The sequence below is a fragment of the Patiria miniata genome, unplaced genomic scaffold, assembly GCF_015706575.1.
Source record: "Patiria miniata isolate m_02_andy unplaced genomic scaffold, ASM1570657v1 HiC_scaffold_18, whole genome shotgun sequence".
Classification (NCBI taxonomy): domain Eukaryota; kingdom Metazoa; phylum Echinodermata; class Asteroidea; order Valvatida; family Asterinidae; genus Patiria; species Patiria miniata.
Window position 1 is genome coordinate 10,891,924 of NW_024037056.1, and position 27,857 is coordinate 10,919,780.

Here is a 27,857-nt window from a genome sequence, read left to right on the forward strand (position 1 = left end):
CTTCTACAGTCTACAATACCTCCACACGCATCTCTGTTGCGTGAGCCGCATGCGATTGGCCGGTTAAATGAACTGGAACATAAGGCTAACTTTCCCGGGGCATTTAATTCTTGGAGTGGTTCTACAATCCCATTGGTGGATTGTAGCTCCGCCTATTTTGCTTGGTGTCCACCGTGTGAAAACAAGAGTGCATAAGCTGATCACCAGCGACCTTAATTGATTCATATGCTAATCGTAAACTCTGAACCAATCAAAGGTCGCTTTCATCTGTTGTCATACAAACACCGCGCGTTTGCATATTAAAGCATGTCAAGTCTAGTGGGTGGTTGGAATTATTTTTTTACTCACTTACTTCCGGGTACGTTTTCCTGATCCTGTCTGTAATTCATGACAGTTACGACATCATGCATCGCGTGAGGTGGGCTTGGACGAGTGCCGTAGAAATATGACATTGCTTCCTGGTTTTGGCATTGAAACACATTCTAAATGATGAACGGAGAATGAAGTTGTAGTTTAGAAGGCGTCAACAAAGTTACAAAACATGGTTGGCTAGACAAAGTTGTCAAATTACGGGCCTAATTAAACAGCACTTCGACAAAATGGCGTTTTCGTTTAGTGCAATGGCTTTCAAGTTCTTTTGTATTGTGTACCTGTCAGCGGCATTGGCATTGCAGACCACATCGGCAGAGGTATGTTTGATTATTTATAGGAAATGAGGATTGTTAGTCTGTTTTTATTGAAAATGTAAATGGTTAGGGTCGACTATTATTTTCTTTACTTCTTTATGTAGTTTTGTTTTTAAATACAGCCTGTGCACGTGCACTTGTCGGCTTTAGGTATTCACCGTGTGCTTTTCAACCCAATTCATAATTGACTTAGAGAATTAACAGATTGAAATTAAAATTAGTGTGATATATTCCAGAAATAATATATCATGTATATATATATATATATATTTTTTTTAAATCTTATTTTTTTTTCAGTAGGCCTACATGTTTAGTCATTTCACATCCACAAATTCTGTATTATTTTCAAGGTATTTTAGTAGTAAAGCCAAGTAGCTCCAAGATTGGAGCTTTTTTTACTCGCACTTAAATTTTTCTTCCGCGCAAACTTCCCCCTGCTTCACATGCACCTTAAACTTCACCTCAGCGTTAACATCCAGACATGCCAGAAGTGGACTTTGCTGAGTACCCGCGTAGATGTAGATGAATTCTTTTCATTTAATATAAAATAAATTCTATTTTCCACTTTGTTGTAATTTGTATATTAAATATTTACTAATCCGCCACTACCTTCATATTATGTTGTAAATTTCAAGTGAAGTTCATGTACATTATTGCCTCCTTGGCCTTTCCAAAATAAAGCTAAATAAATTCATAAGGTCCTGTAAGAAAGATAAAAAAAAACCAGTTTCTCTTCCACAGCCTGCTTCTTTTTTTTACAGGCCGCCTCCTTTTTTTTTATAATGCATATATTTGCAATATTTTTTGCACATATGTAGGCTATTGTCAGTAAGGCCAAAAAAAAAAATAAGTCGGTCTCTGGTCAGCGCGCGCGTCGATTTTAATCATGCGCGTCGATCTTTTTTTTTCCAAAATGTTCCGCGGAAGCTCTAACAGCGCCCTCTATTTCCGCACCTCCTCAATTTTTTTTACCAAAGAGCACCAAGGAATGGGAAATTGCACCAAGGCAAATGATCGAAAGCACCAAGGCAAATTATGGAGGACACCAATGTACATGAGGACACCAAAAAAAGCAAAATAGTACCCCACCTTGTCTGTACAATCCAAGCTTGAAGGAAAAAAAAAAAGCCAAAAAAAAAAAAATAAGCCGCGTGGCCGCTTTAATTCCGGAACTTTGGTCTGACCAGAGACCGAATATTTTTTTGGGGGGCCTAAAATGTCTTTTTATTTGTTTCCAACGAAATGGTACATATACAGGGTGTATAAATCAAAGGAAACCCAGATGTAAATTATGTAAATTATAAAAAAATGTCTATTTCAAATAAGTTATAGATCATGTAAATCACCAATGTGTGTCCTCTTTCCAATGATACCATTGTGTGTCAGTGGCCATGGATGACTGAGCATTCATTGTTATTCTGTCAAGGGTCAAAACCTGTACTGGGCCAAGTTTTACCTGGTTAAGATTGCTGGCTGATTTGTTAATGCAAAGGTTGAAATGGACTAGACTTCGTGCAGAGCTTTGTGTGGAAAGAGGTGGTGGCCACATTGAAGGCATTGGGCCATGAGGGGTTAACTTCAACAATGAGAGTGGTTAAATCACTGAGTCAAAATTGAGTAAATTGTTTTAAAGGGAAAATACAACATTTGCAAACATCAAAAAATAAAACTACCAAATCATTTTGAAATACCTTGCTGGACTGTTAGTGAATGACAGTGTAAAGCATCCTGTAAAATCATGGCACCTGGTATACTGTCATTTTCAAGAAAAGTGGTATTTTTGTATCAATTTCCAACGCTGATCGGCCGATCAGCGTTGGAAAAAACTGGCTTTTTTTCAAATACTGGCCCCAGTTGACCATCGCACTTGTTTGCAATCGATTACACACCTATGAACGGGTACAAGCCAGCTAGACTGTTCCCTGACCTTACAATTCCCCAATATATGTAAACTGCTTTGTTTCTTCTTAAATGGAGTCAGGGAACCAGACTACAGGAAAATGATTTTTTTTCTTGGTTTTTATAGCATTTTCGAACCCAAAACCTCAAAAAAGTCAGTGTAACTATATTTGCTATATATTTCCAACCCCTCAATTCCATCCATTTCTGAAAATTACAGCAAAAGCAAATGATGTATATTCCCTTTAAAGAAAAGGATGTCTTCTTTCTTTAAATTAAGCTACTCCACATGCCCAGAATACCAGTTACCCTTTTGCACAAACTTGGCCCAGTACAGGTTTTGACCCTCGACAGAATAACCATGAAAGCTCAGTCATCTGCGGCCACAGACACACAATCAAGGTGTCATTGGAAAAAGGACTCATTAATGACTCCCATGATCTTTAATTTATTTGACAAAAAACTTATTAGATTTTTACATAATTTACATTTACATCTAGGTTTTCTTTTTTTTAATACACCCAGTATATTGTAATTTAGAGTGTCTTTTTATTTGTTTCCAACAAAATTGGAGCTTTGTAGAAAAAGTTATGGCTTCTTCAGACACAATTTTGGAGCAGCAAAATAATTGATAACATTGAGGAATCCATCTGCCATCTTGGTAAAAAAAAGTGGCTGCCTCCTTAATTTTTTTCAAAAAGGCAGAGAAACTACTTTTACTTGGCCTACTCATAGTTTTCTAATCAAATTTTTCTAAAACATTCTTCTTTTGAATACAGGAAAACTGTTATGATTTTGACATATGTCAAACCACAACGCCCACAGCTCCGACATCAGCACCCACCACTTTGAGCATGACAGCAAATGAAACAATGCCACCAACCACCGACAGAACCACGGTAGCACTTTTAACGACAAACAATGGCACTGATGTAAATGCCACCACCGTGAACATTATGCCGCGGTCATCTACCCCATCAGCCCCCATGGGACATTGCTGCAAGTGTCACAGCAAGTTTTGCAAGAAATGTTTCGGGCCCGGGGAAAAGGAGTGTACGCAGTGCGGGGTCGAATACATAATGGACGAATCTGAGGGAAAGCAGAAATGTTTGCCCTGCAACACGGCCTGCTACAACGCCTGCATACACATGGCCGACATATGTGGCTGCATGCATAGTCAACGTAATTGTCAGTTCTGTCCCGCGAAGAATAATACACAGAAACACGGCAGTTGCAGAGAAAAGACCCTTTTGGAAATTCTCACAATCGGAGGAGTGGTTGGCATAGGTTGTGGGGTGGTTTTGATCGTCGTTGTCATCGTCGTCCTCTGTTGTCATTTCTGTCGGAAGAGACCGCCGAAACCTGTGGTAAGTGTCCCAGCACAAACGGCCACAATTTAAAGCCCCTGTTACACCCCAACTGCGGCTATGGCCCCAACTGAGGTTGAGGTGTCCCAACTAAAGTTTGGACAGTCCCAGCTATATAGTTGGGACGATCCTAACTGTAGTTGGGACATTGTGGCAATTGGGTTGTAACACCCCTTCTGGCTTAACTGCAAAGTCGCAATTTGTCCTTGTGAATATTTTGTAGGTGTATCAGTGGCGCAGCAAGGGGGCCTGGGGGCATATATGCCCCCCCCCCCACAAATTCCCAGTACCCTCCCTCCGGCCCAGGCACCCCCTTCCCCCAACGAAAATTCAAAATTTGCCGCTAGCCAAGTAACTGAGTTTTTAAGTAGGTTTTTGAGTAATTAAACGGAAGAGGAATATATTAGATGTCCATTTTTGATGTCCCTAGTACGGCTGTATGAAATGTGAATAAATTGATAGAAAAAAGAGTGCCCTCTAGCGTCAAAAGGGGTCCAGCTGAAATTTCTCTGTAACTTCCCGTCGGCAGAGTCCAAGATGGCGTCCAGATTATTTTCACCGATAAAAATTGAGGTCTCAGTTCACATTCCTGAAATCAAGTTTCCATTTAACCTTTTCCAACAGAAAGTTAACCCATGCGATCTAATTTCAAAGTGTGAGGTAAAATTTGAGTTGTTCGGGAAAAATGGAAGAAAATTCATCATTTTTAAAAAAAATGATGTTGAAAGTTTGGACATTTTCTTGTTTTTCTGTCCCTCCCCTGATTTGTAGAAGAAAGATTATAGAAGTCCTGATACGTTTGTGCAGGTAAAGCAATCAATTACCGTTGCATGTTAAGCATCATTACTTTGTTTTTTGTTCAAATGTTATAACTGATTGCATGTAATCTGTTTTAAAGGCACGTAAGAACAATTGCAGTTCCCGGAAACCTACCCACTGATTTATAGAGTACCCGCACATGATTTGTCATTTGTGCATTTTTTTTCTTCGTTTGAAGCAACAAAAGTGTTCGAAAGAATTGGAAGAGCTTAACAACTTACCTGATGAAGTTTCAGATAGCTCAGTGAATGCTGTATATTCTGAGAAAACAATAATTCTAGGATCTCGATTTCAAAATCAAAAGGTGCTGAGAAAATGTTTTGAAATGCACCAGAATTTAACGTCTGGGACACGTCCTCATTCAGCCTATTGCAGCTACACGATGTCGCGCACTGAACCAGCGAATTATAGCAACCGCGCGCGTGTGCATCGTGTCAATGCTTGCACGCGCTTTCGCCTATTAATTAAAAATGAACTACTAATGGAAATTTCAAAAAATGCATCTTTAGACGCATCGTTGGAAATGATCTTTTTGATTGTTTTCTTCAAAATGACAGCTTGCCAGAAAGAATACATGTAGTTTCACAGGGAGTTTAGTCCCATTACTATCTTTAAACCAAGTATGCTTTTCAATAAATAAATTTGTCAGTTACTTTTTGGATAGCTGCAAGTGATGGACTGTACCTTTAACAATGAATTCCTTGCTCAGAGTGAAGATAGGACTGATATTAAATAACCTGTGAAATTATTCTTCCTGGAATGGTATCTCTCAGAAGAAAACAACCATTCAAGATAGTTTCCGAAAGTGTGTCTGTGGGCACATTTTTGTTGAGTGTGCCAGCAGTGGAATCCAGTTACGAGACCCCAACAATTGTGCATACATTTTTTGTCTGTTTGTTGAGTATCCACTGAGCTGAACCTTCAACAAGTTGAACCCTTCTTAAGATTTTGAGCATTTTTTTGTGCTTTAAAGGGAAAAAAGGATGTAGCCTACAAAAAGCAAATGATCTTATGTGCCTTAAAAAGTTTTATGCGTTGTACATGTACTTGTGCAGATACCGTGTTTCGTTGTTCATATTCTGTTGTTCTGTTGATGTTTGTTTGTGCTGCTGCTGCTGTTGTTTGTTGCTGTTTGTTGTTGTTCTTCCCAAACTTGCTGTCTTTGTTTTTGTTATGTCTTTTGTTCCCATCATTCTTCTGTTTTGGGTCTAACGCATGATGACATCCACGCATTCATATTTATGTTGTTTATACAAGGGCGGATCCAGAGAGGTACAATACTGCCGGGGGGGGGGGGGGGGGGGAACTAGTCTAGGTTTCCCCCAACTCTCCTTTTCAGGCTGTTTAAGGGGTACTTGTGCACGGAGCCCACAGGATCAAACGCTAAGCTCTCTATTTTTGTTGATTTGTCAAGTTCAGACCCCTCCAGTCAGTAAGCAGTTTGCAACATTTCCTCCATTTTCATTTTTTCATGAAATTGAATACAGTTTCCTTTTTGCTAATATTCCCAATAAAAAAAATTATGCTTTGTCAAAGTGGTGGGAGAAATCTGAGATTTCAAAATCCGGTTATCCTAAAATTCAAACCGAATTTAAAAAAACAACTGGATTTTATAATCCCACTACTAATTTGCCAACAGTCTTTGCAGTTGAGTCCTCATCGGAATCGGACAAAGTTTTACTGAAATTTGAGACAGTATTCTTTGGAAACTGAAACAAACTTGGTTTCAACGCTGTTTGCTAACCAAACTCAATGACTAATTCATATGCTTTCTGTAGCTGGAGCCGCGCCGACCGTTCGCGGACCTCAAGGCATCCGATGAAGAACATAACGTGGCTTTTGAAAATCAGGTAAAGAAAAACAAGTGTTTATTAAAAGCTCGGCATACTTACCCCTCCCCCCTTTTTCCACTAATAACTCCGCCCATTTTTTTGTACATTGATGATATCTGTTTTACATAGCAAAAAAAATGATTTATGCTGCTTTTTTTTTAGGTGGGGGGAAATATTGCATTCAGTTGTTTATTTCTTTAGATTTTTTTTGCACATAATTTTTTTTTGCACAAAGAGAATGCTAAAAAAAAAGCCTGATTAGTAAAACTTACTTTGAAAACGAATTCTATTAACTGTTCAAACAGCAACTGAATCAATAGTTGTTCAAATTTTAATTTGACTCAGTATGTCAAGGTGTGCCCGAAATGTCTAAATTTGAGATAAATGTCCGCAGTTTCCGTAAATTAATGGTCACACTTTCCTCAATCTACAGTGGCAAGCAATTTATAAAAACTCTTTGTTCATTCAAATTTCCTTTAAAAAAATGTACATATGAATACTAACTGATGCCTTTTACTAAAAAAACATTTACATGAAGTGATTGGCAAAATTTTAAAAACACAGGTTTTTTTTTTTTTTTAATTAATAAGGACTCAATGGTAAATTGTTTCATAAAGAACCTCAATCCTTTTAATTTTGTTGGGGATCACAAATTTCCTTTTAATTACCTAAGTCCGAGTGTACATGTATATCAGTGAATTGTATATATTTGCGCTTCTTTCACGTTCAGAATGTTGATGATGATGTATACGGGAACGTGGACAACCACGGTAATATAATGATGTACGACAGGCCCGAGCACGAGGAACGGTCGCCTAGTAGGATTGCACCAGCGCCACCTGTACCCGTTGATGTCCATTCGGAACCAGACTTTGGTGATGTGTACGAGAATACAGTCGTTGGGGAGCCCGCAGCCAGACCACCCATGCCGCCACCGAAACCATCCCCTGAGGTGCCGAGCGACTTTGGCGGGATGTACGGAAACACCGAGATTCCGTCGGTAGGTGCCGCCAAGTTTCAGCTGAAAAAGATTACGGACGAAGAACCGAAATTGCCGCCTTTGCCGCAGAAACTTGTGCAAGAGCCTCCTCAGCCCCCGTCCGTACCCACGAGGCCTTGGGATTTTGCACCAAATCGCGACGACTTGCCCACACGGCCGATAAGTCCGCCTCAGCGCTCCGACTCCGAGCAGGAGGACTTGCCAATGCGCGCTCCACCCCCACCGCCGACCAAATTTAGCTCCCTCAGGACCGACGTTATGCCACCTAGAATGGCCCTTCCCACACCGAGCACGAAGTCCGCCAGTCTTCCACCCCATCCAGTTCTAGGCCCCACCTTCCAAGGGGCTCCGGTCCCCCTGCCCAAGACACCGATCAAGAAGCAGAAGAAGAAGCCACTTACTCCTAAAAAGATAGGTTAGTCCATTTTTATGCATATTTTCTTCGGTGGCCAAGTTTAAAAAAAATTTTTTTTTTCTTTCCTTACCCTCCAAAGGGGAATTTATTATTATTTTTTGTTTACATACACACAAAAACAAAATATAAATGAAATTGTACCATAAATTAAAGGGAATATACATCATTTGCTTTTGCTGTAATTTTCAGAAATGGATGGAATTGGGGGGTTGGAAATATAAAGCAAATATAGTTACACTGACTTTTTTGAGGTTTTGGGTTCGAAAATGCTATAAAAACCAAGAAAAACGATCATTTTCCTGTAGTCTGGTTCCCTGACTCCATATAAGAAAAAAAAGAGCAGTTTACATACATTGGGGAATTGTAAGGTCAGGAAACCAGTCTAGCTGGCTCGTACCCATTCATAGGTTTGTAATCGATTGCAAACAAGTGCGATGGTCAATTGGGGCCAGTATTTGAAAAAAAAGCCAGTTGTTTCCAACGCTGATCGGCCGATCAGCGTTGGAAATTGATAAAAAAATACCACTTTTCTTGAAAATGACAGTATACCAGGTGCTATGATTTTACAGGATGCTTTACACTGTCATTCACTAACAGTCCAGCAAGGTATTTCAAAATGATTTGGTAGTTTTATTTTTTGATGTTTGCAAATGTTGTATTTTCCCTTTAATCAATCTGCACAATGCTTTCAAGAATTTGCCATTGAGATAAAAACGTATGCACAGTATTATTTCCAAAGGCTATCTTTTTTTCCACATTGTAATTAAATCTGACTAAATCCTGATCAAGTGTAGGCACTTGATGTTTAAATCTACAGTTAAAAATCATTTCCTTCAATAAAATAATACAGAGGTTCAAAAGCAGATTAGGATGATCAGTATTGTACCCAAATACAATGAATCCAAACCTTTTAAAACACGTTCACAATCATAGGCCTACAGAACAAAAGGAGCAAGAATCATCATCCACAATTTTCATTTTGAAAAGTCTAACATTTGTCCTTAACAAATCTGTATTAATTTTGTACTGAAAGATTGTGATTTTAAATTCCTTACAAGCTCTAAAAGGCGAAGAATAAATCTTACTCCAGTCCTCTTTGTGAATGTCAAATTCACGATTAAATTTAGTTTTTTTTGTAAGTTGCCCTGCACATACTCTTCAATGTATTCAATAATTTTCTCTCCTAATGAGTTCTCAATTTGTCTTTAAACAGTAAAATCTACTTTTTTCCCCCTATTTTAAACTATTTCCCTATTTTATTTGGGGTTGCATTTGCCCCCATAACGCACAAAAGATACCTGAATTATTATCGGGCCAAAAATAATTCAAAATGTGTACAGTTAATTTTCCATAACTAAACGTGGGCAGAATTGTTTTGTTCGAAGTCTCACTCAAACATAACTAACTATTTCTGTATTGCTAAAAAAAAACCCAGCAATTTTTATAACCAAATTGGGGTTGAACTTGAAAACAGCATGCGGAGAGTACGGAAACTTTCAATGTTGGCATTATGTTTAACACTAATAATAACTAGAGTTTGAGGACAAACACACGGTGTTGGGCTAGAGGTTTGCCTTTTTCACATTGTTGATTGTTGTTGATTGTTGTCGTTGATTGTTAATGTAGATTGTTGATGTTGATTGTTGGTTATGTTTATGTTGATTGTTGATTGATAATATTGATGTTGATTGTCGATTGAATTTGACGGTGGTTGTTCATGTCGATTGTTGATAATTGATTGGTGTTGTTGATTAACGATTATTGATGTTGATTGTTGATGATTGTTGATGTTGGTTGTCGATGTTGATTTTGATTTTTTGTTGATGTTGATTGTTGATGTTGATGTTGATGTTGATTGTTGATTGTTGATGTTAATAATGATTGTTGATTGTGGCTGTTGATTGTTGATGTTGTTGTTAATGTTGATTGTTGATGTTGGTTGTTGATGTTGATTGTTGATGTTGATGTTGATTGTTGATGTTGTTTGTTGATGTTGTTTGTTGATGTTAATGTTGATTGTTGATTGTTGATGTTGATTGTTGATGTTGCTGTTGATTGTTGATGTTGATGTTGATTGTTGATGTTGATTGTTTATGTTAATGTTTATGTTGATTGTTGATTGTTGATGTTGATGTTGAGGATTGAGGGTTTTGAAAAATAGCGCGTGGAGTAATTATACAGAGGATAGTTAAAAAGAGTCAGGTGAGGATCTGCACGCGCGTATGCTGCTGTACTGTAAACTTATCTAGTACAACTGTTACAAAAACCCATTAAATAGCTCATATCTTGTTGATTGTTGATGTTGATGTTGAGGATTGAGGGTTTTGAAAAATAGCGCGTGGAGTAATTATACAGAGGATAGTTAAAAAGAGTCAGGTGAGGATCTGCACGCGCGTATGCTGCTGTACTGTAAACTTATATAGTACAACTGTTACAAAAACCCATTAAATAGCTCATATCTCTAAAAGTAAAAATCGCACACCATTGGCGCAATTCAAGATATTGCTCGCCATACCCTCTTAACCCCAATGCGCATATTTTTAGAAAAAGCGCCCAATTTGAAAAAGCGCCCAATTGGGCGCTTTTACCAGACCAATGTTTGAGTATCATATGGGGGGAAGTTCCCTTTTACGCAATCGCGGCACACTGTTTTTCGGGATTTTCCCTTTGTACGCAATTATCCCCATTTGCTGTACACACAATGGACGTGGCATTAAATGAGTGTTTCAATGCGTAGGCGTGTTCAACTTCAAACTTCAAGGGGGCTGCAGGGCATCTTCTAGTAAATTTATTGTAACGAAACCTTGGGAAGTTTTAGACCTATTATTAAAGTGCCATTTAAAGCACAAAACTGGATTATATCTCTGACGGTTGATTTTTTAACAATTTTCAAAGGAAAAGAGGTATTTTCATTGTAACTTCCCGTCTGATGACGTAATCATTTTTTTTTCGTGCACAGGTCTTTTCTGCATTAAGGTCATTATGTATATTAATTTAGAAGCAATTACCGCAAATTTCGCCACAGACATCAACTGAAAATGCGTTTTGGAAATGTTTTAACCTGCCGCTAGAGGGCGCTCGAACACTTGATGGCGTCACCGAACATTTTTTTGGAAAGATCAACCCATCCACAGGCTAACATCGTTGAAAGCAAGTTCATATCTTTTTCCACTTTTGAATTATTAGGCACTTCCGGTTTCGACCGAAGGAAGGGTCATGTGATTTTACGCACACAAGATTAATTGAAGAGCATGTATTATCATGTCGATTCCCGCAAAATTCAAGTTTCGGTCTCTCACGGTTGATTTTTTATTGAATTTCAAAGATTAAATTTATTATTTTTGGAAGTGACGTCACGTGACCCATGATGACGTCATAATGACGTAATTGCAAAAAAGCACATCTTCAGTGGGTTGTGCATTCATGTATTGACAATTAAAGTTCATATTACTTTTCATGTTGACAAACAGTTCCGGAGAAGAAATGTGTCTTGAAGAATAATAATAAAAAAAAAAAAAATAATAATAGTAAATTCTAACAAAAACAATAGGTGTTGGGCTCAGGCCCAACACCTAATAATACTAATAACGGAGTCTTATAACGCACGTATAGATCTACCAACAATTAGGTACTCAAGGCGCTGGAAATTATGTCTATTATTAAAGAAGAGAAAATAAAGTATATGAGAAATATGAGACCCATTATATGTAGCACCTTATAAGGGTTGACAAGTTGCTGCGGCGCATATTGCAGCCACTGCCAGAAACACCGGGGCAAACCCAAACAGGGCCACGGAGTAAGTGTTCCATAGGCCCTAGGCACCAGTGTTCCCTATCAGTAGCAGCACCAATTGCATGTTGACGCTATACTAAGCAAGCCGGCCACACTCTGGTAATTTCGTAGGCCCTAAATTTTTTCGGAAACCCCCTTTTTTTGTGTACATGTAGGCCCAATGCTATATGCTTTCTGTGCCTGTTCAATAATCCAGGCCTGCACGTACCGGTACGTGCAACCTGACAAAGGAATCCCCAGAAGTGGTGGGCGAATACAAGAATGAAAGGAAATTCCATTGAAAATATTGTCAGGGTCACTCAATGCATCTCCACGATCATTTTACATCATTAAAACACATTCCGTGCTAACTTTACAATTAAGTGCATGCAATTTCAGGGATAAAATTTCAAAGGAAAACAATTCCAAAGAGGTGTGATCAATCCTTACAGATATCACAATGTTCAAAACCAGTCACTTGGAGCAAGTTTTTAAAAACTGGTATTTAGGGCTCATTGGAAAGGACATTGCATACAAGCTTTCCAATGATGTATAGAATATGGGAATCGGTCAAAATCTGACAGAGTTATACAGGGTGAGTAAAAAAAAAGCGGAACCCAAACCCCGAAAACTATATTTCATATTTAAACAATTACCGGCATAAGCACCATAAATAATAATGACTGGAAAGCCAATTTCAGAAACTACTTGTACGCATACCGGTATGTAGATGAAATGAAAATATGACTGAAATTGCTCAATCCGTTCAAAAAATATCACCATTTAAACGCAATGACTTGAAAACCTGTTTGTCCGAAAAAAGGAATTTATTGTGTGTTCTGACCGTTTGGAACAACAAAGAAAATGACACAGGATACTTGTTTTAACAACTGTAGTACACAATATCTTTATTAACCTTATAGGCAATTGATATGATTTATAAAATCCACTTTTTTTCAAAAGACAGGCCTTCAAAAGGACTTTGTTGAATATTTTTTTACTTTAAAGGGAATATACAACATTTGCAAACATCGAAAAATAAAACTACCAAGTTTTTGCGAAATACCTTAATAGGATGTTGGTAAATGACAGTCTAAAGCATCCTGTAAAATTATAGCGCCTGGTATACTGTCATTTTCAAGAAAAGTGGTATTTTTGTATCAATTTCCAACGCTGATCGGCCGATCAGCGTTGGAAACAACTGGCTTTTTTTCAAATACTGGCCCCAATTGACCATTGCACTTGTTTGCAATCGATTACAAACCTATGAACGGGTACGAGCCAGCTAGACTGGTTCCCTGACCTTACAATTCCCCAATGTATGTAAACTGCTCTGTTTCTTCTTATATGGAGTCAGGGAACCCGACTACAGGAAAATGATCGTTTTTCTTGGTTTTTATAGCATTTTCGAACCCAAAACCTCCAAAAAGTCAGTGTAACTATATTTGCTTTATATTTCCAACCCCCCAATTCCATCCATTTCTGAAAATTACAGCAAAAGCAAATGATGTATATTCCCTTTAACACTGAGATTTTATCGCTGGTGATGTTTGAAGACAATTGTGACGCCGATTCTTGAAATTGCATTTTTGAATAAAAGAGGTTTATATGGTCATTGTGTTTAAATGATGATGTACTTTGAACGGATTAAGCAATTTAAGTAATATTTTTTTAGAAAAGAAGTTTATGAAATTGGCTTTCCGGTCATTATTATCTTTGGCGAGTACATATTTGTTTAATTATGAAATGTATTTTTTGAGGTTTGGGTTCCGCTTTTTTTGACTCACCCTGTACAAATGTAGGTATTTTCACTTCCCAATTTTAGGGCCTTGGAAAGTTTTTTAAAAAGTGAGAAATTTGTTGTTAAATTTTCCCAAATGACCTACTTAGGAAATTTACAAATTAACTTCATTTACAGTGAAATATATTCATTATTCTAGCTTCTAATGTCCAGATGCAAATTTCGATAATTGTTGCCCGTTTACATTGTATGCTGTATCTCAAAATAAGGCTGTGAGACACCATCTGGTTTGGTGCTTGAGGGGTACTTTTTATTGGACGTTGAAAAAACATTGCTTTGTTTCCTTTTGTCTGGAGTGTCATGGCCTCGTGGTCTGGAGCATTGAATTCGTGGTCTGCGGGTAATTCTGCAGGTTGTGGGTTCGAGTCCAGCCTGGGGTTATGGTGCGTGTGACCTTGGGCAAGGCACTTTGTCACTCATTGCTTCTCTCCACCCAGGAGTAAATGGGTACATGTGAGGGCAGAGATGGTTATTGTGGTTGACTTTAGCTGCTTTGCGCCAAAATGGCAGCATGGAGCTGTATACTCCCCAGGAAGCTGAGATGGTATTTGGAATGTTTCATTGGCCCAATGAGCAGGGTAATAATGATGTAGCGCCTTGAGCACCAATTACTACTGGTGGTGGTGGATACCTGCGCTTAATTATTATTACTACGGTTTAATATTTTTATAAACACCGCACAAAAAAAGAAAGTCCACACTCATTGGAGGGGTCATACATTTGAATCTGATCGTTTTATGAAAGCGTCATTTTAGACCTTTTGGGAATATTATAAGCTGCATTTTGATAACCCGTTTGCTACCAAAGACTGTAAAACCTCCAACATTGACAACGGTTTATAAAATATGCTGCAGTTTGAAAAATTGCAAATTTAAAGAGTATGCGAGTGGAAATTGCTGCATGACAACGGTGACACTGCCTGAAATGAACGGCAGGGAATATCGATCGCACAGTGCTCGAATGTAAATAGAATTACTCGCGCTTTGTTCAGGCACTGTGCAGTCTATAGGGGCCAATTATGCGTGTATGCGCTTGGCAATTTCTCCTCACATAATCTTTAAATTTGCAATTTTTGAAACTGCAGCATTTTCATAAACTAGCTGTTGCCAAACTCAGACGATTTACAGTCTTTGGTAGCAAACGGGGTATCAAAATGTAGCTGACATAATTCCCCGAATGTCTACTAAACGACGTTATCATAAGACAATCAGATTCAGAATCATGACCCCTCTAATGAGTGTGAACTTCCTTTTAATTGCGGTGTTATCCTTTTAGGATTGAGAACGGATATCTGTGGAATTTCCCCTTAAAATCCGTCAGATATTAGTCAGTTGAGGAAACAGGAAATAAAAAAAAAGGTTGACCGTACATTGTACAAAGTGCAACCGTTGCAGAACAATACAATTAATGGATTCTTCAGACATGTACGTGTCTGAGATGATCACGTGCATGTACATGTACATGTACATGTACATGTACATACAGTACATGTCGTACATGACTAGCATACATTTTTGGATTATTGAAGTCAAGTACTTGCTACGTAAACAGGGGCGGATCCAGGTTTTGGATCGAGTGGGAGTTCAGCCCCCATGATGAGCAGGCATTTGCACTGTAAAAAACGTTGGGCAAAATGGGTTGATATGTAGACCGACGTTGGTCAACATATCAACAGACTAAACTCTTTTGCAAATTCTTCCAAATAGTTGGACAATTTTTACCCAAATGAGGTTATTTCAAACCAATGTTGGGTAAAATGATATTGCCCAATCAGTGTTTTTACCCCTTATTTACGGTGCTTGTGGTTTTTCTGCATTATTATAAACTGTACCTTTTTTTCAAGCCTGAACCAAAAAGTTGTCTAGTTGTGCTTCATTATTGTCTACAGCCTGTCTAAAAAAAAATGGTACAAAAAAATCAGAAAAAAATTGGTTAAATACGAAATTTCAAAATAAGTCATTCTGACTGGGCTTTCCAATAGTGTTTGTTTGATCTTATTTGCTTTTGTCAATTCAGAGATATAATCAATTTAGTGTGATACACCAAAATCGATTTTGTGCCACTTTTATGCGTGGGCAGAGTTGTTTCGAGTACTGTGGCACAAACTCGATTTTTGTGTTACACAGTAAACTGGAGTTATCTCTGGATTGATAAAAGCAAATGAGATGAAACAAGAAGTATTGGAAAGCCTGGTCTCTTTTCTTTAATGTGATGCTCAAAACGACTTACTTATGTTGAGATTAAATATTGAAAAAAAAATCGTTTTCGATTGTACCATTTTTTTTTAGACAGGCTGTAGTTGCGCTTTATTATTGGAATTTACTGCAAGCAGTTATTCAGGGGAAACTGTAAACAAGATTATTTCAGCTACCCTTTCAACATTTTGACCATCAAAAAAAAAACATTTCTTCTAATCTTTCAGAATTCCTTTCCCAGCCATTCATAATTCCTTTGATATAAACAGAACCTATGGGCACTTATAAATATTAATAAATGTTACCACACCTGTTGACTGTAAAAAGGAAAATAATAAAAACTTCTAAGTACATGTAACACACAGTATTGAAAATGTTGGCACTATATTGCAATAACATATTGAGATTATTATTTATATCAGGCTTCCAGTGGTAAAAATATATCAGTGTGGTATGTTTTTGTAACAAGTATACCCAGACGACTGCAATACTAAATTTTACTATCATTTTTACAAATTTCACTGGTTTCCGCACAATCAAAAGCACAGAATCTCACAGTTGCCTACCAGTCAACAGAGCATAGCGCACAGTACCGTCACACGCGGACGCAGCACGCATCATGGTTTAAGCGCACTGTTGTCATTACAACCAGAATGGCAGCTAATCGAACAGCGCAAAATTTGGTTCAGTAAAGCGAAGAATATTTGACGAGATTTGAGAAATATAGACAGTGTCCGGAAAGTCATTTCTTGCCAGAGTTGTAATGACTCGAGTCAATGACTCGACTCGAGTCCGACTCGAGTCACATTTTTTGGCGACTCGACTCGACTCGAGTCCCGACGGGTAAATGACTCGACTCGACTCGAGTCACTGCGAGCAAATGACTCGACTCGACTCGAGTCCCTCATCAGAATGACTCGACTCGACTCGAGGAAGGCTAATAAGACTCGAGTCCCAAAATAAAAGCAAAATTACTTGCGAAAAATATTTGTAATGACTTACGCTGCGCCGTTCGCGTTGCCAGTTTTTGTTCACGTCACGTTAATGTTCGCGAATAATGTACGTTTATATACAGCGGCAGTCTGTTTCCTTCCTCCATAATGAAACAACAAACATACACCGTGTCGCGGACTCCCACCTTGTGGTTCTATAGCATGTAATGCTAAACCCGGAACCAGACTTAAAACGCATTTCTCAATCCGTGGTTTCATCATTGGTTTCGGGCGATTTTGAAGTTCTTGGTGGAACGCTGGCTAAGTTCATGTCCCGATTTCACACACAAAAAATGGATACGGACGGGCCCACCTTTAAATAATCAGAAACAGTTTTGTATAATGCAATTAGGTTTTAACGTTGTCAGCGATCAGCGAACAACAAAATCTAGACCCGAAGCCGAATCAGTTATAAGACCGAAGTTTCACATCTTCTTATCTGTGACGTGAGCTAGCAATGGAAACTGTTGGTTGGGTACCATACAGCATACTTTATGTCTTTGGATTTCCGTAATAGACTGGTGCCTTGTATTCTTTCTCTCTTGTGTTTGTCGCTTTTTATTGTAATTTAGTGTTCAAATATTTGTGACTCGAATTGACTCGAGCTAAATACTTGACTCGACTCGACTCGACTCGACCACACTCTGTGACTCGACTCGACTCGACTCGACCTTGTTGACCTAATGACTCGACTCGACTCGAGTCACTTCTTTAAAATGACTCGACTCGACTCGAGTCACAAAAATCAGTGACTCGTTACAACTCTGTTTCTTGCAGATCAAGTCAGCCTGTATAACAATTGGATGGCTTGTTTTTCGGGGGTTGAATTACAGTACAGTGGAACGTCGCTATTGTTTCCACTACATGTATACTGAAAACTTGTACTCCATAATTTTCACTGCGATGAAGTGTGTTTATTTTGGTGGCTTTTGTAATATGGGGCCTCTTCTCTTCAGTGGTTGGTTTGGTTTGTCTATTTGGATAATTAGGCCAATATAGACATATAAACCATTGTTACATGTAGTTTCAGTTTCATAGAATGTCAAATGTCATATAATTTGTTGGTGGAACAAATTCCTGTTTTATCATCATGGGTTGGAAATAGGGTCAAAAGAGGTCGCTCTATTCACGTTTGCTTTGAAGTTTTAATATCTGGTGGAATTTCCGTCTAAATTTTATATTTCCTGCTGGAGCATGTGATCTGTTACCACTTGGCGGCGGGATTATTTTTGGCCGAAAGAAACCCTCTTTTTTTTTTAAAAGACAAAATATACCGACCTAAGTTTAAAATTAATAAAAGTCAACACCACAAGTACTTACTCTTGGGAGTCATTTGTACAATGTTTGTACATGTAGGATACTTCTCACTTTAAATTCATATTTTTTTTTGCAACACTCCGAGTCCCGGCCACGGAGCGATATTTTGCTACGATGGCAGGCCGTGTACAGTGGCCGTGTACAGACGGGCCTTCAAAAGGACTTTAGTTGAATATTTTTAACTTTAAAACTGCGGTTTTATTGCTGGTGATGTTTGAAGACAATTGTGACGACGATTCTTGAAATCGCATTTTTGGACGAAAGAGGTTTTAGGGTCATTGTGTTTAAATGGTGATATTCTTTGAACAGATTGAGCAATTTCAGTAAATTATTTTCATCTAAAAGTAGCTTATGAAATTGACTTTCCAGTCATTATTATTTTTGGTGCTACATATTTTTTTAAATATGAAATATAATTTTTGGGGTTTGGGTTCCGCTTTTTTTGACTCACCCTGTAGATGGTTGGTGTATCGGCCCCTGGCATACTGACAGCTAGGAATAATCTAGAACTTCCTCATAATTTTGCTGCGAAATTGTCAACCACACACGAAAAGCAAATACCACGGAGATGAACAGTGCCAGCAATGCTTAAAGGGCCCATAATGTATTTTTTTTAAGGCAATACTTCAAAATGCAGCTTTGTATCCCATTTAACCTTATTTTCAATTTTCGGTTGGCCAACAAAGGTATTTCGGTGCCTTTTTATTGTTTTTTGTGCTTATGCGAATTTACACATTCATGAGCAAGGTGTGATGTCATTTCAGGCAGAAACCTCAATGTTACAGCTATTTCAGCACCAAAAGTACCAGAACTTTGGAGAAGACTTCACTGTCGTAAACTTTCTTTTCTTTGGTGATTCGTTGCTGTGGGAGTAGGCTACTGCATGGCAGTAAACCAATGAGCAACATTTTCTCACAAATGTTTCCAATAACCAAATGTTTGGGTTCACTATTTGAACAGAAAACACCTATAAGTGAACAGTGTCTTCCTGAAATGACATCACAGCAAAAGCGCCCTCAGTTGTCTGAAAAAGCATGGAATTTCAGAATGCCGAATCTGAGGTTTTACTTAGAAAGTTTAGGCATTCTCCTGAAGACGGTCAGAGCATACTGACTGGAACGTCGAGTTTATACCTCTGGTTCTTTTCCGAACCATTCTCTTAGTTGAGAAATTATTCGCACATGGTGTTTCCACAAACCTTTCATTATTTAAAAAGTTTCCATTTGCCATTTGACACTTTGAAACTGCTGGAATTTCTCTCCATTAACGTTCTAAAAATATATATCTCACGCAACAACAATTGTGTTCATAAGTATGGTGTCAACAAAGGATGTTGGATTCTGATATTGTTATTCTTTTTTATGCGTTTCCACCATTTGGAACCAGGAATGTAGGAAAGTCCCACAGTAAAAATGTTCCCAAAAATAAATCCACAACAGAAATACTTTTTTATCTTCCACGTGCCCATATTTGGCAGTGCAATATTTCCCTCCAAATCTCCATGGTTACGAGGACTTCTGTTATTTGTTCGACCGGGGGTGTGTGTTAGTCATTGACACGAACCGCTGAGTTTAAAGAAAACTTTAGGGGGAAAAAACTGAATCTTTTGTAAGCAAGCGTGTGGGTTGTGTAGATTTGTAAAGGGAAGTTTTCTTTTCGTAGTGAAATGTGTATAGATGGCATTTAGGTGCGTATTTTTGTGTGTAGCGTTGAACACCCTGAATGAAGGTTCACAATCGTGCTATTCGTTACGGCCGACTGGTCGTCATTGACAAATTCACTTTCGGTTTGATTTATTTTGGTTAACTGAATCAAAGGCTCGTGAGAAAATGAAATGTAAATTGTAACATGGTTAGTGACTCATGATCAGTGGAAGTTAAGCTATCAAGTTTGATGCGCTGTATTCCTAGTGTGGACATATATAGGCCTATATATATGAAGGCCTCACACTCACAGAGAAACCAGTAAACCTATGAAACCCATAAAATATATAATTCAATTTAGGAGCCTTTTTTTTGCATAAAATATAACCTACCGGTACATGTGTAAGCTATAGATAGTTCCCTGTGTTTTTATACTGGCATTCATTTCAAAAATGTGAGTAAGAAAATTTTAGGAGTCAATTTGACCCACAGTTTGTAGTTTGTAGTAATGGCCAAGACGTTAGTGCAAGAAGGCAGGCTGGTCTAAGTGTTGTGCCATTAGAGGGTGCACACTATACACGATCGATCAGTAGCGTCTTGGGCCATAATGAGTTTCCTGCTCAAGCCAGCACAGTCCCAACTTGCCAAGTTGTTGGGTACCTGAACATATAAAATGACTGCCATGCTCAATCCAACAGAATCCAACTGTGCCTTATTTTTCTGTTTGCTGCTGGATCCGACAGATTTCAACATGAATAGATGCAAGGTTTTTACTCCTCAATCCAACAGGACCCAGGGGGTATGCAAAATAGTTGGATCCTGTTGGATTGGGCAGGGGACCCTTGTCTTGTGGTAGTGTGGTGTGATCCCCATCCGGAAAAATAAGCCTGTTTTTTTTTCTCAAGATGATTTGGTTAAATAATGAAAGGTTTGCGGAAACACCATGTGCGAATAATTTCTCAACTAAGAGAATGGTTCTGAAAAGAACCAGAGGTATAAACTCGACGTTCCGGTCAGTATGCTCTGACCGTCTTCAGGAGAGTGCCTAAACTCTAAGAAAGTGAAAAACTACCGGTAAGTAGCAAAAGGCGAAGTCACTTCATTGACTTCGCCTTTTGCTACTTAAGTATTCACTTTCTTAAAGTTTAGGCACTCTCCTGAAGACGGTCAGAGCATACTGACCGGAACATCGAGTTTATACCTCTGGTTCTTTTCAGAACCATTCTCTTAGTTGAGAAATTATTCGCACATGGTGTTTCTGCAAACCTTTCATTATTTAGTATCTCCACCATGCAATAGCCTCAAATCTTACTTATGATTTGGTTAGATCACAAGGAAATGATGGTAGTTCCTCTTTTCTGGAAAAACGACAGCACACAAGGCGCAATGATTTCACAGGATGCTTGATGATCCTATTTATTTACTTACAATCAAGTAGGATATTTCCATAATGTTTTGACAGTTTCATTTTGAACGATCTGATACACCGTGCCCTCTGGAGACATGCACACAGTAGGGAACAAAAGATTGTATACGTCTCCACTTGGCAATTTCTATAGATGAATACGTCTCCACAAGGTTTTCACAAAATAGATATATGGATTTTACTCAAAAACTAGGAATTTCCAAGGTATGTTGATCTGTCGCAAATGGTAGAGTTTTATAAAAGGGATATAAATCCGAATTTCAGCCGAGGAAATTAATTCTGGTTAATATAAGAGCATTTTGAAACTATAGGCTACTAATTCAAACTCCAAAACTTTAGTACACGAGAACAAAGAAATGTCTCCACAAGGATACAAATTTCAGTTTGTGTGTTTTCATATGGTGGCCATTATCTTTAAGTGAAGTGACAACAGGGGTCATGGCCCCCCAAAAATGAACCCCTTATTTTTGTGACGTGGCAGTAAAAGCAGGCACTGCATACACCACCATCTTTTCCTTAAAAAAAAATGATCAAAGTGGTCATAAATTGCCTGAGATCATACTACAGAGCATCTAGAATCCAAAAACTTAATTTTTTAGACAACTTTTTGGGGACCAAATTTGTTTTTTTTGGGGGGGGGCCAAAAAATTGTGTTCTGGATCCGCCGTTGTGTGTTGTACCGTACATCGCCCACAACTTAAGTTGCTAATAAAAAAATGGCGTGCAAATACATTGTATAGGCCTCTATGCTTCTAGCCACAGGCTAAGTATGTGTGTTGGATCACGCAAGCCTGCGGTGGGTGTTGCGAATCCTGTGCCAGTCAGTGCACACTAATCCCCTTAGCAAAACAACAAACAATGCAAACCAAGAAGGAAATACTGAATACATAGAACAAGTCGGCCCGAAAAGATTTGGGGAATTCCCTTTTCGGGTCATATAGTAATACCCAGTATGTGCCCAGCCAGCGTTATCCTGACTATCTGTGTCTGCCAAGGCCACCAGACAAAAAAAGTCCCGTTATTGTGCAACTGGATAAAAGTAACAATAGGGTATGTCACGGGTTAGGTATTGGTTTGTGTAAGCTTCAATGCACTTTGTACGGTATGTGTGGGAGCTAGTGGGAGAAGACTTAAAGGTGCAGTCCATCATTTATAATTTGTGCATTTTGTTTGTTTGAAGCAACAAACGTGCTCAAAATCTAAAGAAGGGTGCTGATGAACGACTAACCTGATGAAGTTTCAGCTCAGCTTCAGCTGTATATTTTGAGAAAAACAACATTCTAGGATCTTGATTTCAAAGCAAAATTTGCTGAATCAGGTTTTGAATTGGGGCTGAATTCAGCGTCCGAGACACGTTCTCAATGAACCGATTGCAGCTACGCGATGTCGCGCACTGATACGACGAATTAAAGCAACCGCGCACGCGTGTGCGTTGTGTCAACGCCTGCACGTGCTTGGTGGCCGAATAAAAAAAACAACTTGACTAACGGAAATTTCCAATGGTGCGTCTTAAGACGTTGGAAAGGCCTTATTACGTTGATTTCTTCAAAATGACAGCTTGCCAGAAAGAATAATTTCACAGGGAATTTAGTACCCTTACTATCTTTCAACCAAGTATGTTTTTCAACAATAATTACGTCAGTTACTTTTTGGATAGCTGCAAATGATGGACTATAGCTTTAAAGGATTTTATTTTTTAGGGTTTGTGATGGGAAAAAACACTAGCCCTTTTCCTTTCATACATAATCACATACCGTAGGGTTACAGGCCATGCAGTAAATTAATTGCATACCACAGCTAAATCGTGAATTTGCATACGTCCTCAAATTCTCTGGTGTATAACATTTTGAGGGCCGTGAACTTGAGGGTTTGTAAAAAAAAAAGAAAAAAAAGAATGGTGGAAGCCGTGCAGAGGGCTGTTGTATTTCTTTGAAATTTTGATGAAATTATAGGCCCTTAAACAATGGCTCTATTTTGCAATGGAGCGTAGGCCTCCTTTTTCAAAATGGCGATGGGCTTCAGGACTACTTTTAGGGGGGTCAACTTGAGATGGAATTTTCTCCCAAAAGACGTTGGTTAACCCCCAAAAATAATTCAACAGAAAATGAAGGCGGTGACCTAAGTTTTAATTTGATGTGTGTCTCAAGCACCTTCTAGAGTTGTGAGCAGTTTTAATAATTATGAAATGCGCAAATTATCGCTGAGATCTATGGCAGTTTATTTACTGGTCATTTAAAGATGTCATTTTGTTTCATTGCATTGATTCGGTTTTTGTCTTTCACGTAAAAGTAAAAATGTATCCGTTTACTGTGTATTTGATTGTATTTCTGGATCTAGGGACCCAAGTGGAATGGGGTAAAAAGTAGATTGAGAAATAGTCAGGCTTAAAGTAAACTTAACCCTGCTGAATCCAACAGGATGCAACTATGTCTTACACTCTAAAAAAAGCATAAATCAGATTTGACTAGAAACCAATTAAATTTGACTATAGCCATTCAGGGTCAGCTGGGTGCAACTGAAAATCAGTCAATCTGACTAGATTTTTTCCAGTCAGTATGATTGACTGTATGTAGGAAAAACAGTTTATGCAAATAGCTGAATTTTGAGTCCAACCCAACTACTTTTTCTAGTCATAGTATGAAACTTTGTCTGTTTAACTAAATTCCTAATCAATTTTCAATAACTAGGAAAACAAGTCAATATTTTGGCTTAGTTGTTTTTAGAGTGTATATACCCAATGGAGCCTGTTGGATTGAGCAGTAAACCCCTTGTGTACATTCCTGATGCAAAATGTTGGATTTAGCAGGCAACTGAACCGCGCATTATAACGCTAAGTTGGACTCAGTTGGATTCAGCAGACAATAAGGCACAGTGGATTGAACAGGAAACTCCGGTTGGACTCTGTTAGATTCAGCAGGGTAGTCCTAACGAACTAGTAAGGGGTTAGGGTTAAATTAATGTAATTTCATTGAAGAAAACAACATTTAACAGTTTAAATTATTGTTTTGTGAATGCTGCACTTTTTTGGCAAACTCTGTACATGCTTTTGCACAAAGCAACTGCCTGGGACAGATTATCTGAAAAGTGTAGCTAGCACAATGCTTTTGCCATTGACTGGAGCCTTCGTGATAGAAATGATGCTAGCATGCCCTACCTTTCGGAGAGATAGTAGTCATGTACATATTACACCCATATGGGCAACACATATATTTATTTTAAGTGGCATGTAAACAACACATGGTACAAATACAAATAGCACCATGAACCGGATTTCATTATAGACGCGTTCTTATCTGCTGTTACCGATCATCAGTTTAATGTCCACTGAAGTGTCATCAGATATAAAAGAGAAGAAGAAAATAATTTAAAGGGAAATACAACATTTGCTTTTGCTGCAATTTTCAGAAATAAATGGATTTGGAGGATTAGTATGTTATAAAATATTGTTAAACTGACTAATATTTTGGGCTTGTAGATGCTGGAAAAACCAAGAAAACCTATCATGTTCTTGTAGTCTGATTCCCTGACCCCCCTTAAGATGAAACGAAGCAATTAATACACTTTGGGGAATTGTAAGGTCAGAGAATCAGTCTAGCAGGCTTGTACCCCTTCACAGGTGTGTGATCAATTACAAAGAAAAGTCAGAATAACTAAATATGAAAAATTAAGAACAGTTTTTGATAAAAAGGCAGTTTTCTCCAACGCTGGTCGGCCGACCAGCGTTGGAAATGTTGGAATTTTCTTGAAAATGTCAGCCCACCAGGAGCCACGATTTTACAGGATGCTTTAACTGTCAGTCCATAACAATTCAGTAAGGTATTTCGTGGTAATTTGATCATTTCGTTTTTTGATGTTTGCAAATGTTGTATTTTCCCTTTAACACAACATATTTTGCAGTCGTGTAGCTTAATAAATTTAGAAATGATTAGCCATTATGTTTACATAGTTCATATGTCTCATTGTTAAGCAATTTTTGGAAGCGATAAGTGGTGCAGGATGACATGTACCTTAACATCTACCGGCATCTGCTAAAAACGCCTAGATATCTTTCTTCATTTTGGACTGCGTTTTATATAAAAACAAATTTAAAGTTCAAATTTTAGCAGTGAAAAAAGTGAATTCAATATTGGGTTTTGCCCTTCACCGACCTATTTTATAAACACTGTATACCTAGTGTTGCCCCCCGAGTGAAAATCACTCGGGTGGGAATCAACCCACAACCATTTTACAGCATAGTCAGTAATTCTAACTGTGTTACTGGTCAGTGCTATTAAGCCCCCCCAAAAAATAAGTCGGTCTCTGGTCAGCGCGCGCGTCGATTTTAATTAATGCCCGTCAATCTTTTTTTTTTCCAAACTGTTCCGCGGTAGCTCCAACAGCGCCCTCTATTGCCGCACCTCCTCAATTTTTTTTTTACCAAAGAGCACCAAGGAATGGGAAATTGCACCAAGGCAAATGATCGAGAGCACCAAGGCAAATTATGGAGGACACCAATGTACATGAGGACACCAAAAAAGCAAAATAGTACCCCACCTTGTCTGTACAATCCAAGCTTGAAGAAAAAAAAAAAAAGCCACGTCCCCGCGTTAATTTCGGAACTTTGGTCTGACCAGAGACCAAATTTTTTTTTTTTTGGCTTTAAATTCGGGGGGTGTCGGACTAAATTTGCCGAGAAGTTTGCGTACAAAACCTCCGACAAGCAACAAAAAAAAAAAAGGGTCCTAGAATTTACAAATTTGCCATTAGAAACATTTATGGGAGTTCTCAAAAGTAAAATTTGCCGACAAACTTGCAACAAAATATTTGACAAGTAAGAATTTTTTTTTTTTTAAAAAGGTCCTCAGATTTCGAAATTTGCAGACAACAGTCAAATAATATAAAAAAGGCACTCAATTTTACAAATTTGCTGACAACAATTATGGATTCGCTGACAGATATTTTGAATCGGGGGTGTCACCCCCCCCCCCCTCGCCCCTCCTCCAGCGACGACCCTGATTAAATTTACCCCTAGAATGATTCTGACGACACCCATCCTTGTCATTTTTTATGAGATATTGATAATACTTAAATATGGCCAAATGTAACTTTTTTTTTCTTTTACTGTTTCAGTTCGTCAGATTGATGATGACAGCATTAGAGAGGATGTTGAAATTGGGCCAGCGCCGGCCCGGCCCGATGAGGACTACGGTGGTGACTACGAAGTGACAATTCCCCAGCCGCAGCAAGATTTCGGTATGACGTACGAAGTCGTGCAACCCAGCGCTGCGGCTTCAATCCCTCAACAGGACTACGGTATGTCGTACGAACTTGTGGAACCGCCCCCCGCCCCGCCCCCAAAGGATTATGGCGATACGTACGAGCCCGTTGAGGCCCCAGAGGCGGAGCAAGACTACGACGGGGAAGACTACGGCGGGAACTACGAATTCGTGTCCGCCCCGCCACCGCAAAAACCCAGAGTAGATATAAGCCAACGCAAGCCAATGGCACTCCCTAGTCCTACCAAACCGCATGCCCCGCCCACAAAGAGGAAGCCTTCCCGGGGCGAAGTCTACGTTGATCCCGATAGGCCAAACCAGAAAGGTTGGGGTCAAGCTGCTCAGAACAACAATTCCGAGACGTCCGCCGAGCCAGACTTCGGAGGTGAGTACAGAAACCTTGAAAGCCCTGCAGATGCCGGCCGGACGCACAAGCCGACCACTCGCCCCCCACCGGCGCTCCCCAAGAAACAACCAATCGCGGCGAAGCCAGAAAGTGTCTATCAGCAGGCACTCCAGTTGAGTGATGATGACGCGCCAGCCAGACTGTTTCAAGAGGAGGAAGATAGCATTTATCAGAACAAGGATTGCGTCGGGCCGGCGAGCAGGTACCGAAACGTCGCTCAGAAGCCAACTGACAGTTCTGTAATATCAGGCAGCTATATAAAAATGCAAAGAAAGTAGTTTGACCAAAACAAAATTGCAGTGTTGTAGGCAATTTACTTGTGATGGATCGATCACAGGTCATGTCAAGTCCATCACAATTCCATCACAAGTCATCACAAGTCGTCACAAGTCATCACAAATCCATATCACAAGTCCACCCCAAGTCCATCCCAAGTCCATCCCAATTAAGTCATCACAAGTCCATCACAATTCCATCACAATTCCATCGCAAGTCATCATAAGTCATCACCATCACAAATCACAGATCTGTCACAAGTCCATCACAAGTCCATCACAAGTCCCTCACAAGTCCCTCACAAGTCCGTCACAAGTCCATCACAAGTCCCTCACAAGCCATCACAAGTCCATCACAAGTCCATCACAAGTCCATCACAAGTCCATCACAAGTCCCTCACAAGTCCATCACAAGTTCATCACAAGTTCATCACAAGTCCATCACAAGTCCATCATAAGTTTTACAGTACCAAGTTAATCCACAAGCTACCGTATTCGCATAAATGCACTGTGACATAGGCATTTCTTTTATATTCTTCCTTGGTTGAAATGTACTTCAAAGTGGACTTTTGACAACACAAGTGCTTTGGCTATACAACACTGAAAAGACCGAATTTGTGGTGAATGGATATTATATACCGGTACCGTTAGCCTTTTCACAAGCGCCTTAGAGTCCACAAGCCGATTTCACGAAACTTGTCTCATCTTGCGACTCATCTTTAGGACTTAAGATGAGTCCCCGCTCTAAGATCCATCTA

General features: G+C 38.9%; 1 protein-coding gene across 4 annotated transcripts; it reads left to right on the forward strand.

The window, feature by feature from the left end:
• Positions 1–319: 319 nt before the first annotated feature.
• On the forward strand, positions 320–27,190 carry LOC119724574 (formin-like protein 20). Of its 4 annotated transcripts, none has more exons than XM_038195678.1 (6): positions 320–689; positions 3,365–3,952; positions 4,724–4,759; positions 6,550–6,621; positions 7,331–8,018; positions 26,273–27,190. In XM_038195678.1, exons 1-6 carry the CDS (start codon positions 600–602, stop codon positions 27,100–27,102), a joined length of 2,304 nt encoding a protein of 767 aa, XP_038051606.1. In that variant the 5' UTR covers positions 320–599; the 3' UTR covers positions 27,103–27,190. The 4 variants fall into 4 exon arrangements, with proteins under 4 accessions (XP_038051606.1, XP_038051607.1, XP_038051608.1 ...); XM_038195679.1 differs by having other exon boundaries at positions 321–689; positions 7,334–8,018; XM_038195680.1 differs by lacking the exon at positions 4,724–4,759 and having other exon boundaries at positions 321–689.
• The last annotated feature ends 667 nt before the right edge of the window (positions 27,191–27,857 follow it).

Bases quoted from the DNA above. Each gene is read 5' to 3' on its own strand.
- LOC119724574 (XM_038195678.1), top strand. From the start codon at position 600: ATGGCGTTTTCGTTTAGTGCAATGGCTTTCAAGTTCTTTTGTATTGTG. The intron at 690-3,364 runs GTATGTTTGATT...TTTTGAATACAG, and splicing joins TGCAGACCACATCGGCAGAG to GAAAACTGTTATGATTTTGA. The intron at 4,760-6,549 runs GTAAAGCAATCA...TGCTTTCTGTAG, and splicing joins GTCCTGATACGTTTGTGCAG to CTGGAGCCGCGCCGACCGTT.